The 13,660-nt window shown below is 37.6% G+C and overlaps 1 protein-coding gene across 1 annotated transcript in view; it reads right to left on the bottom strand.

The window, feature by feature from the left end:
- The window catches only part of l(2)k01209 (uridine-cytidine kinase-like lethal (2) k01209), a 93,012-nt gene that overhangs the window by 76,510 nt on the left and 2,842 nt on the right, over positions 1–13,660 (bottom strand). The window contains exons 2-3 of the mRNA XM_089100525.1: positions 4,916–5,061; positions 142–315 (exon numbers count right to left, since the gene is read on the bottom strand). Coding sequence (XP_088956651.1) covers positions 142–315; positions 4,916–5,061 — 320 coding nt within the window. The remainder of the gene's footprint in view (positions 1–141; positions 316–4,915; positions 5,062–13,660) is intronic.

Genomic DNA, 13,660 nt, shown 5'->3' with positions numbered 1-13,660 from the left:
AAAATTTATCTCCTTTAATTGTGTCAGTTTATTTCTATTCATTTTTGTGGTTTAGTCGGCATCTTGCTTAAAATAATTCCTTTTTATTAATTGATTTAATCACCCACATATACTATCATTAGCTCAAGTAAGATTACTTACCAATTACAAATGGTTCAATCTGTTGTCCTTGGCAATTATACCAAGGGGGCCTTCCAGCAGTATAGATCGTCCTCTGTCTTGTCCTTAAAATTGGCTCTTGTGAAAGTTTGGCCGCACTTGAGCCCTGAGAGTGTGACTGGGTTCTTTTTCTTGGCCTTGGAGACTTCAAGGAACCTAGAAGTAATGACTCATTTAAAACCTGGTCCCAAGGAAAGGTAAAGATCTAGAAGTCTATCAGATATAGTTGTGGTCGCTTGAGAGATCTCATTAGGAGTAAGCGTTGACAATGTTAGAAGTGACTGGATATATGTGCAAACCGAGAACTGTTAACATTATTGCATGACAGTGCTTACATAGCACACTCTCGGGAAGACTTCTTCTGTCGGACATAGCCTCCATGCAAGAAAGAATTCTGAATGCAAAGCTGTGCAACGACACTGATCGAGGTGACGAACGAAGTGTGCAGCTGTGTTGATCTCAGGGGGGTTGTATGCTTCAATGACTTGTCAATAGTGGAATCTCTACCTATATAATTGTTAAGTACTCTTCGCCAATTACTAAACTTCAGCTCTAGAAAAGAACTTCACGGGTGTATACAAAAGGGCCATCAAGTATTATTCATTACACAAAGAGTTAGCAAGTTTCTAATCTTCACAAGAGAGTAGACTTTAAGATGTCTTTTTTTGTGCCTGACGTCGAAAAAGCTCTGCTGCTACTTTAAAAGTGATAAAACTAAATACGACTCAATACAACAGAAGGACTTATTTAGAGTTAGGGTAGTTATTTTCCTCACTTTATTTCTTATTTGAATGGGTAGCCTATAACCTACAGACAATACTAATATGATCTAGAGGGGAAAAAAACATTACATACAACTTGGTAAAATTAGCATTTGATATCAATAGGGCGAAATACAGAAAACTTATCGAAAATCTAACTTGAAGTAGAGTTAAACTGGAAAGGACATATTCAAGGGTGGGAAACTTTTGTATGATCCTTAAAACACGTAACAAAACGCATGAAAACCAATTTTTACGCGTTTTTTGTGCCCCCCCCCCCCGCACAGAATCCTGGATACGCCCATAACCACAGGTAATATCTACCAAACAATAAGAAAAAAAGTAAAACACAAAAATTAAACAGAAAGTACGGCAGAACATTTAACCAAAATGAAAAATCTCAGGAAAATTTCTTTTTCCTGAGGGCGTAACTTGAGGAACTTGTAAGGACCACAGAGAAAACTAATCAAAAAGACTTGGTCTCAGCTGGATTACAGAGTTTAGGAGAAATGTCTTGGGTTGGGTAATTTACCAAATCAAAATTGAAAAGATTGAAAACAAACGTTAGTAGTTACCTAAGTTAATGGCATTAGAAAAATTTATTTTTTATGGGCAAATTTTAATTAACTAATGTGTAAGGCTAACATCCAATGTCTTTCCATAGATTGAAATGGGCTATAGTGCAGAAAGGTGAAGTTATTGGGTGCCAAATACTATTTCTGGCCCAAACTGCCTCAAATTTTGAGTGTTTGTTTAAAATCCGGCTTACCAAAAGATCCTACACAGCCCTTCTACTTCTCAGTAATTGGCATAGTTTTTACTTTAAAATGAGTACATGTAAAAATGATATATAATTGTTTTTCTTTTTAATCAAAGCAAAGCCTTGAGGCTAAAACCACGGCAAAACATTCAAAAGCTATCTTATTAAATCAGTGTCCACCATTCTTTCACTCTCCTGTTCATGACATATTTTACACTTTACTTGAAACACTAAAGATAAAAAAGAGTTAATTTCAATACTAAGGTCGCAAAATTTTATATGGTCTACAAGAACCTATTACTGCCTGTCAGAGGTAAGATATATAGTGTCCCCCCACCCCCCCCCCCAAAAAAAAAATCATAGATGTTTTACATTGGAAAAGGTGTTCATTAGGTGTATTCCACTTCAAAATGTCCAGATACTATTGTAATTGTAAATACTTGTTTTCAAACATGGAGAATGGAAAGAGAAATATTACGAAACGTTTCATTTGATAATTCTAGCTCAATGGCAATGGCTGGCGCAATGACTAGCTCAATAATATACATTCTAGCTCAATGGCAATGGCTCAATGGTTAGCTTAATAATGTACATTCTAGCTCAATAATCTGCATTCTAGCTCAATGGCTGCTCTCAATTTAGTAATGATTGTTCATTTCATGGCGTGGATCTCGCCTTTAAATTCGCCCCATTAAAAAGATTTATGGTGTGAAGTCTGGTGAACATAAAGAATTATTTAGTGATAACCCTTTTCTCCAATACACCTCCTCAGCTAGATCTTATCAAGGGGAAATCTCTAACAGCATGGTAATGTGATAAAAGAGGAAACTCAAATTTGTCTGCGAGAAAAAAAAAACAACCAAAGCTATCTCGCAGTACCCAATAAATTCTTAGGCTCATTATAAAAACTTAACTAAAATATTAGGTGTATTTATTTTGTATTCCTTTGACAAAGGAACTATTCCCGAAAAGTGCACAATTTGTCCACAAAGAACCCCCCACCTCCCTCCAGGAGATTTGGTCGTAATGATATCCTCTGGAAAATTAAAAAGAACTGACCTTGAAAAGTTTTTCCCACTTTGTTCACACTGCCTTCTCCTGAGAAAATTGTCCTGATAACCTCATTATTGGGCCTTTGTGCGCCTATGTTTGTGTTCAATTTTATAACTAGCTTACGTTCAGCACACTATTCTAGCCCTAAACATGTTGAAGTTGATACAAAAAAGCAGTTTAATCCCAAAAAATATTACAATCAGTAGTTTTGGAAAACTTCAGGTTGGAATCAAATAAAGTTAAACCTTTAATTGAAATCCAAGTTTGATAAACTGAAATTGAACCTCTTAAGTTTCTCTAATTCACCTATGCAATATGATAAGACAAAATATTTACTTCAAACAGCTCTCCTCCGATCATCTTGCGTGAGAATCGGAAGATAGTTGATCTATGACCTTTCTTGAATTGATCTGTGATCCTTCGTTTTAAGAGCATATTACCATCGAACTCGATTAACCCTCTATGTAACTCATGCATTATATCTATCGTCAAATATAGATACACTATTTTCGCAGGGACTGCTAAAATCTTCGGGCATCATTCAAGAGAATACGAATAAGGGCCTCATGGGCAAGTTGTAACATCAAACAGGTACCTTTGCAGTCTCTAAATGATGAAGTTGATCGGGCGTCAATAGCTGTTTTATGCAAGTACATCAAGCCTCCTCTCTCCGACGGGCTATCTCTACCTGTACGCAGTTTGCCAAGCCAATACGGCAAACATTCCTACAAGGAGCCTACATACCTACAAGTAGAGACACCCCACTTTGGGTACTTGAAGAGTAGCTTTGTGAGGCGCTACATGTCTATCTGGAATAGTCTATGAAAGGGTGATATCCCTGAAAACCCGTCTATTGATTCCTTTAGAAGGTAGTTCTAGAGATACAGTTCTAGACAGAAAACCTGAGCAAATAGTTACCTAGTAGCGGTTGGGCCCTTAGTTTTTAGTGGCAAGGCACCGTGAATTCTTTTATTAATAACCACCACAAGCAAAGAATGCCGGATTTGCGTCTTCCAGGAATAAAAAAAAAATATCAACAGCCATAAATCAACGTCATAATGCGATGTCGTAAACTAATAATAGTAGCAAAAGTGTAAAATAAAATAAAAAATACACGCTAACTCAAAAAGGTTAGTCAATTGAAATCAATATGAAAATAAAAATACATAATAAACTTATGAACTTAAATATTCAGTTAAATAACAAAAGATAAAACAAACTAAAAAAAAACGGAGCATGTGTATTTAAAAGTGGGACAGACTAAAAACAAATTAGAGTGAAATTGGATATAATTCAAAGAAATAAGAAACACAATTAAACTTAGATGTTGCCGATGAGGTAAAAGACAATCCTCAGTCTCAAGTACTAGTCTGATAGTCTCAAAACTCTCCAAACAACTCCAAGAGCAAATGCTTCATCTCCTAGCAAATGAAGCAGATTATCTATAATTATAACACATAAATACTAAAATCACTATAATAATATTAACTGAAAACATACTAAACTCAACATGTTTGGAACCAAATGAGCAAAGAAATAACAGCATTAGCATATCGTTGAGTAACAAAATTGGTCTTCAGCATGTAAATTACATGTAAAAAATGAAAAGTAAAACAAAGATTGTACAAGGACAGAGACACCTAACAACACAGAGGAAGGAAGAGCATTAACTCTGCGTATCAATATAGAATAAACTAGAGCCTAAAACTCATGATAAAGTGAGGCGACGCCACCATAAATCAGGAGCGTAATTTGCTATGGGGCAGCCCCCTCCCCCCTCCAGCTTAAATAGTTTCTTCAAAAATCTTGTCAAAACTAAGATAAGCCTGCATAATTCAAGCATCAACAGAAACGGGTCAGTTTTATTTACTGTATCTTTGCCTTTATTGTATTACATGGCTCATTTCTATGTTTTTGCTGTCATTTTCACTTGATTTGGGAAAACTGGCTCCAACTTTACCCCCCCCCTCCCCCACATAATTTTGAAGAAGTTACACCACCGTCCCAAACCACTTCTACTTATACTGTATTGGTAATAATTGATTTCATTGTTAATGCGTAAATGGAAATAAAACAGAGTCAAGACTATTAATACTGTATCAATTTTTTCATAATGAATCATGCATTTTTCCCCTATTTCAATTTTTGTGAGTGGTGGAGCAGATTTTATCTTTATACTTACATGCAGATGCGGGTCGGGAAATCCCTAATCCACTTTCAGAACCAGGGCTTTTAATATCATCATCAAGTTCTGGACTGGCTATTGGAGGAGATGGTGCTTCAGAACAAAATCCACTTCCATTTCTTTCAACTAAGTCGTCACAGTCACTGCAATTATGCTTGATACTATTAAAAATTGTTTAAAAATCAATACAAATACAATTACTTTAAGAGTAATAATAGCCTGCAGTCAGTAGTAAATCTAGAGTGGGGACGGTGGCAGAAAGCACCTCCCCTTGGCCTGAACACAGTTAAAGCTTGTGCAGGTTATATCCATTTATTCAAATATTTAGTCAGATTGCCACCTCTATATTAAAATAAACTTATATTACATGTTGCCTTAGGAAGGCTGGGATTTTTTCCCCGAATGGTTTAGTTAAAAAACACTTAATCACTCTTTTGACACCACATCTATTATGAATAAACATATTTAATCCACCATCTGGAGTCAATGAATTAAGTGGCCTATTGTCTATACAAATTCTTTCTGAACTAATTCATATATTCTGCAACATTTTCTGTTGTCTAGTAAAAGGTTCATTGATATTACAAGTTGCCTAAGGCAGTCTCCATTAAAAAAAGAAAACAATCCAAAGCTTCAATTTAAAAAAGATACAAAACTGATGATTCTTTACAAGATACTTCTATTAGGCTATGCATCAATATGCTCAAATTATTTTGGGGGAAAAATTTCTTAAGAGTATAGTCCATACCAACTTGTTTTGCCATGATTAATAGATTCAAGAAAATTTCCTGCTCTTTAGTAAAGGGCTTGCTCATGCTACAAATTGTCTGAGGCAACATTGCAATAAAAATAAAAGGTCCAATGTTTAAGCTTCAAAAAAGGTAGAAAATTGATCATTTTAGGATAACAACCTTATTATATTATTAATAAAAATGTTTAATCCTTTTGTTTTCGAATAATAGAACTGAAGTTTATCATCCATAAGGTACTCATTTGTTCAGTCCTGATTGATATACTTAGGAAAATCTCCTGATCTCCAGTAAAGGGCTCACTAAGGTTTCATCATTACGCAATTGATCACTCTTCAGACACCACGTCTAATATAAATAAGCATGTTCAATCCCATTTTTAGAGAAAATTTCAAATTTCTATCATCCACAACAATTTTTTCTCTCTTGATTATATATTTAGGAAATTAGCTTATTCTTTAGTAAATGGAATTGTTTTACTTAAAAGGATGATTGTAGGGCCTAACCTACTTTAAAGATTTTAATTTATTTATATTAGTAAAAATCAATAATCTTTTAATTGGTGTTTTGATTCAATAATAAAAAATCAATTGGACTACTGATGGTCTCAAAACTTTGATTTTTGATTGTAATTTACTTCCTTGATTGACTCTGATCACAGTAAATAATTCAATCGGGGAATTTCAGAAAGTCTGACACAATTTAACTAAGTTTAACTAAAAAATTTAACAATTTAACTAAAAAAAAAACAAAAAAACTGGAGATGATGGTGACTTAATTCAAAGTTTTCTTTATGCTAATAAATAGAAAGGTGACCTAATTCCGAGTGCCTACTGAGTTACCTTATCAGCAGAAGCCTCCCCAGGCCACTCAGCGCGTCCCCGGGTGGCAGATGGGGGAATGTCCTACAGATATGTAGGATACCTCCATGGAGATGGGAGACACGGACCAAGGAGGGGCCCAGTTTCTGGGGGTCTTGAAATACTTGAACACCTTCACCCGGGGGACATAAATACAGGTGGAGGAGGAGGATGGCCCCTCTGATGTGCACTGGGCAGGGCCTACCGGCGTGTGGACGCGTCCTATCAGTCACAATTCACTCCCCCAGCAATGGGTAAATTGTTGGTGACGCAGGATAAGGGCGCATCATCCATTGGAGATATAGTCGGCCTCTGCTAGGGACAGAGAGCAGTGGCTTACCACTGTCCTGACGTCCGCCAAGAAGCCCCTTTTTTCACTTTTATGATGATTATGAGCAAACGAATGAATGTGAGAACCAGTGCTGCCATGCCTGGGGAAAACGACGATGGTCTCGGGTTAAGATCTACCGCGTTTGGACAGGCGACGATACGACGACCGAAAATTGTACAAATACCTCAACTTTGACAAGTCCACCCTTGGAGGCCATTATATCACCTAAATTGACGCTATCGATTAGTACAATCGATAGAGTTATATTACCTTCTCACCTTCTTCCATTATATCGCCTTCTGAGAGAGATAAACCGTTACAACTGGCACGCAGTCGGCCTATCCAAAACCCACCTCCCAGTCACCAGCAGAGAAAAACTTGATGACGTTACTCTTATACTGTCAGGATGCACTGATGGGAAACACTGGCAGTGTTGGCTACGTACTCTTCAGTAAGGCTAGGAATTACTAATTGCAGCAACACCCATCTCTGAACGTCTGATTATGATCTGCCTTAGAGGCTCACCAGTGAATCTCACAATCATCCAAGTATATGCATCCGACTCTAGCAGAGATGATGAAGAATCGGAAAATTTCTATCTCCAACTTCAGTGTCTAGTGGACTTCATGCCAAAAAAAAAAGATATAGCGTTTTTCATCGGGGACTTCAACGCCATTGTCGGTGACGACCCATCTGACAACAAGGACGTGATGGGTAAATTTGGCCATGGCCAGCTGAACAAAAGAGGTGAGCGCCTAATCGAATTTTGCCGATATAGTAATCTTATTATCACTAACACATTCTTCAAACACAGAGCCCAACGTAAAACAACCTGGACGAACAACCCCAGATGGAAGGACTCAGCATCTAATAGATTGTATCCTTGTATCTAGATACTGGAAATCTTCCATCGCAAACACAGTCACTTTGGCTGGTGGTGACTTTGATAGCAACCACTTGCTTATTATGACTTCATTTAAACTACGTCTAATAGCGGCCATGAAACTCTCCAAAAAGCCCACCAGATTCAGAGTAGACCTCTTAAAAGACCAAACTATCCAACAAAAATACACCACTACTCTTTCATCAATAATTTCTGAACTCCTCTCTACACCCTCGCTAACTCTTTCAAAGGATGACATCAATGGTCTTTTGAAGAGTGGCTGATATGCGATGTTGCCCAGTCGACCCTGGGAGTCCAAAAGGCGGACCAAAAACCTTGGATCACGGATGAGATAATCTCACTATGCGAAAAAAACGCAACCACACTAGATACTAGAAGGGGAAAGTCGGGATATGTACAAACGATTTGAACGTGTGATAGAGAAAGCCACTCGCCATGCTCACCACTCCTATATAAAGGAACAATGTGAGCTATGCGAAATGACATTCAAGAAAGGTGACACTCACTTCATGTGCAGGCGAGTGCAGGAACTAACCAAAAAAAAGGGACTGAAATCCTGTACCCTCCTCAATGAAAAAGGTAACTAGATCCAAACTACAGACGGGATCAAAACCAGATGGAAATAACACTTGGAGAGCAAATTCAACTCAACAATCCTCCCAGGCCCATCAATGCTTAACAGCCTCCCAATAATCGCTGCAGACCAAAGCCCACTCCCACTTCGTTTTGAGATAGAATTGACTATCAGGAGTTGAAGGACAAAAAAAGCTGCAGGCCCAGATAGAATCCAACCAGAGTTACTAATAGTAAATTGCAATCCCTTTGTTGACCTATACCTAAAATTGCTACTGCTTCTTGGGATGGTCAATTCCCCTCCTCATGGTGTGAAGCACAATAGTTCCACTCCATAAGAAAGGCTCGAAAGCAATCTGCAATAACTACTGGCCTATAAGCCTTATGAGCCACACCGCTAAAATACTCACTAGAGAAATGTTGAAGCATATAAGAGCTATACCTTCAATGGTCATTCCAGAATATCAGGCTGGTTTCCATCCAAACAGGTCAACAATTGATCAGATATTTACAGTCCATCTGATTATGGAAAAATATCTTGAACTTGGATGTAGTATTTTCAACCTTTTCATTGATTTTAAGCAGGCTTCCTCCTATGGAGAAAAGGTCTGTGGCACGTTTTTCTCCACTTTGGTATACCACAGAACCTAGTATCATTGATCAGAGATATGTACTCAAAGTTCAGAAGCCCCATTATGACGGGAGAGGGCCTTCCCGATAGCTTTGAAACATTGACTTGTGTGCTGCAGGGTTGCTTGCTTTCACTGTTTCTTGCTCTCAACTGTTTAACCTGTTCCTTACTGCTATCCTATCACTCCTTGACAACTCATCAGATGTCCTTATTGGGAGAATATTGACAAATTAGCTTATACAGACAACAAAGACCAAAAAAATGAGAATGTTGGGGATCTTCAGTCCCAGGCTGACAACATCCAGTCAACCACCAGCTGTTGGAATGACCATCAATTCCCCAAAGACGAAAGCCATGCTCTGTTCACAAAAGCCAGAAAACAAAGAAAGCTTAAGCCTCCGGCTAGGTGGTGACAACATAGAATGGGTAAAAAATTTTACCTACCTTTATAGCCCTATAATGTTCAATAATAACCACTCAAAAGATATTAAGAGGCGCCTGGCGTTTCCCAACTTTAAAGCCTTGACGCCAATCTGGAGGAACAACACAAGTTACTTTGCTGCATTGTGGGTATTATGTACCTGGACAAGATCTCTAATATAAGGCTGTTTGAAAGCCTGAAGATGCGAAATAAAACTGCAACAACTTAAGTGGCTAGGCCACATCCATCGTATGGGAAATTCCCGTCTTCCAAAAATAGTCCTTCATGGTCATGTGCAAGGATCTCGCCCCAGATGTTGGCCCCCAAAGAGATGGAAAGACAACTTCTCTACACTCAACCTGCCAAAACCTCAATCCCTGACTGTAGATAGATGCTCATACAGACACCACATCAATAACATAGTGAATGAAGAGGCCCCAAAACAACCTTCAAGGATGGATGGGACTTAAGTCAAGTAATTCAAGCCACTAAATAGAAATGATCTTGCAAAAAAAAAAATGTTTATAGATCACTTACAAGGAAACTTTAGGCAGAACTGAAGCATAATCCAGCAAATAAAACTGCTTGAGTTGAGTCTTCATATGGCTTGTTTTATCAAGAGCATCAAACTAACACACCCTGTTTCAGACTAATTCAAGCAATCAACAAAAATTAATAGATAGCAATTGCCATTACAATATATTGAATATTTCTTTAAGATTCAAAGTAATGGTTTAGAATAGAGGGTATTAAATAGTTTTGAGCTTGGTTTCTCCTTGGGCTAGTTTCCAATTAGATTTTAAAATTTGAAAGCTATTATGACACCTAATTTTATTTAGACTCATTACCTGGGGAGACACAGGGGTCCCTTGAAAGGGGGCAGTTGTCCCAAAATAATTTGGAAGATAAAGGTGTATTATAATTTATTAGGTAAACTCAAAATGATAATTGGCAAGAAACTGGTAGATCTGCTGCCAGGTTCATTTTCATGTCAAGATATAGAATTAGAATAGGTTAAGAGGTAGGCTAAATTTTAAATTTACTTTTTATTAAATTAACATCAATACAGCACAAATTAGGCTACTCTAGCACTAGTGCAATGTTGCAACTTAGTTAAGTCTACCTCTGCTTGCTTCCTGCTGGCTGAGCACATGGTGTTATATGCATTGTTTTGATTTTGCTTATTGATTTGTTTTTATATATGTTTGGATTCCCTGGTCAAAGACAAATCAGAAGATTTGTACATGGTTTCAGTAGAACAATGAATTAATCTGTACCATCCCACTCATTGACAGGTCCAAGACCAATTTGATAGATGCTTGGACAAGGTTTTCTCAAACGGGAAGCTAATATTCAGCAGCCCTTTGCATGGAAAATCTAATGCAGCAAAGTGGCACTACCTACGCATAAGGGTAGGAGAAAAAGGCAGGGACATCTTTAATTCCTTTGTCATTCCAGAAGGAAGTTAAAACATTCCTATTGAATATCTGAAACCGTTCAAACAACATGTCAAGCCTTCTTAAATCCAATCTTAGAACAATACAAGAGTCACAAGCGGAATCAGAAAGAATTTGAAACCATTGAGCAGTATGTTACTGATCTTAAACTATTTGTAAAGAATTGCAGCTATAACCAGCAGAATGAAATGGTGAGAGATCAGCTTGTTTTTGGGCCAAAAACAATAAGCTCAGAGAAAGACTTCTTTCTGAAGGTGGTAACCTAACCTTGTATAGAGCTATCTTGATGTGTCCAACCTTCCAGGAAACCCAAGCACAACTCCAAACCATGCATAATGAAGCAAAACAGGTTATCAAACAGTAAGTTGATGTAAATAGTGGGAAAGCAGCTGACAACAGAGTAAACAAAGATTGCTAATTCTGCAGTGGCCTATACAGTAATGAACATAAATAACCTACAAAAGAAAAAGCTGTTCAAAACATGGTTGACTAAGCCACATTGCACCTTTGCACAGGAGTGTAGGTGCTGATGGGCATTGAAGACTGTGCAGCAACCTCAGGATTCTTGATAAACTCAATAGACATCACTGCCAGAAGCAGCATGACTGCTTCCATCATATTAGTGAACAAAACATGCATGTAAACTTTAAGAAGGCTACTGGTGCTAAAGACCACATGCTGCCATTGCAAGTCTATAAAATACTAAACACACAACCATCTATACTCAACACCTCTGATATAATTACTTCCTATTGTGATGGCAAGCTTAAAGTACTTAGAATTTGCAACCTGAAACTCTAGACAAAAGACAACCAAGATTCACAAATTACGTGTCATAAGCACTACCAAACAGCCTCTCTTGTGCCTGAATTCAAGCATCTCATTGTATCTCATCAAATTCTTGAATGAAGTTACCAAGAAGCTAGATTAAATCATCAAAAAATCCCTTCTAAGTCAGAGGGTATTTTCCAGGGAATTGGGTAGTTAGAAGGTAAATGCCACATTTACCAGGAAGAGAATTGTTAGCCAGCAGCAGAGCCACCAAAAAGAATCCCCATATGCATGCAAGATCAACTCAAAATACAGCTTATCTGTCCTGAAACACTTGGTGTTATCAAGAAAGTATTAAAACTGACAGAGAATGGGTTCATTCCATGATCATTGTTGAGAAGCCTAATGGCAGTCTCCTGAACAACTGCATCAAGAGACCATACCATCCAACGCCCACATTCAAAGATGTTGCCACAATATGTGCAAATTCCAAGAGATATCCTAAGCTTGATGCACAGCACAAATATTGGAGCATGGAACTTGATGACCTGCTTTTAGCCAACCTACCTGCTTTTAACATTTTTTTTGTTTGCTTCAGGTGACACACCTTTGGCCTAAATTGAATCCAGAATGACTTCTAAACCAAAATGAAAGAAATATTTGCTGAGTTTATTGAGAAGGCAGGACAGAGTCTCCTTATTAATGATATTGTTGTTCTTAGAACATCAGATGAAAAGCACAAGAGCATTCTGGAAAAAAACTTACAAACTGCATAGAAATAAAGTGCTTGCTTCAAAAAGAGAAAAATGCATCTTTGGCGAGAAAGATTTTCCATATTTTAGACACATACTGACTTCAGAAGGTATCAAACTAGTTCCTAAGAAAGTCCTTATTATTTGCAAAATGCCCAATTTCAAGGGAACTGAAGAGCTACAGTAGCTACTGGAATATCTTGGAAAATACATCCCAAGCCTCTTAGCCTTAAACCATCTGTGCAGAACCCTTTTGATAGAACACAGAAGTGGCAGCAGTTTCAAGCAGACATCAGAGTGTTCACCACCAGCAAGGACAGCATTCATGGTAATCTCTATTTTTTTTTTACCACAATTGTGAAGATGCTGTGCTCAAAGTTGATATTGACAAGTTATATTTACATGTAACAGTGGAATATGTGCTTTTGCATCAAGATTGTTGTCATTAGCCAAAAAAATGTTCAGAAATTGAGAGGAGCACTTGCCATTGGATTTGCATGCAAAAATTTTCCCCAATGCATATATGGGCAGCCAGTTAAGGTTTTCAAAAACCACTCAAATCCATCCTCCCTCAAGATATTTAGGCTGTGGCTCCTGAACAATAATTATCTAATCCATCAGATACAGCCATACAATATAAAAGCCATACTCGTTCCTAGAACAAGGATCCCAGTAGCAGATGTTCTGTTGCACTTCCCTCTCCCTTAAAAGGATGTCTATTTTGAACAAGAAGTCTTTGTCTATAAACTATTCAAAAATATAACAATAAATGACAGTCAACTGGCAGTAATTAAATCATAGGCAGCGCAATAGAGCTGCCTAAGTAAAGAACAATGTGGGCACAATGTATTATTTTTTTTTTTTTTTGGTTTCTTGGTCTTAGACCAGGTATCAAAGGAGTTGCCATAGAAACTTTGAAAAGGGCTCATTCAATTGAAATAGCATGTGCCCTTTTTACTGGCCAAAAGTGATTGGAAGGCAACTAACACCTCTTCCACACCCACCAATTCCCCAAACACATCCAATCAAAATTTTGAGATAGCCATTTTGTTCAGCATAGTTGATTTCCAAATAGAAATTATGTCTTTGAGGAGGACACTCCCACAGCCCTCAGCACAAGGGTTGTAAGTTTTGCCCTGAAGGTATATATGGTTTTTATATTAAGCTTTGTTGTAGAAACTTTAAAAAGGGCTTATTTGATTGGAAATTGAAAGGGCTAGTGCCCTTTTTAATAGTCAAAAGTGATTTGAGGGCAACTAACCCCCCTCTCACACACACCTTTTCCACAAACAC

This window comes from Artemia sp. Qi Xiang Cuo, chromosome 14 (genome assembly GCF_049724085.1).
Source record: "Artemia sp. Qi Xiang Cuo chromosome 14, ASM4972408v1, whole genome shotgun sequence".
NCBI lineage: Eukaryota > Metazoa > Arthropoda > Branchiopoda > Anostraca > Artemiidae > Artemia > Artemia sp. Qi Xiang Cuo.
Note: the sequence above shows the minus strand (reverse complement) of the source record. Positions and strands in the feature narration are given on the sequence as shown.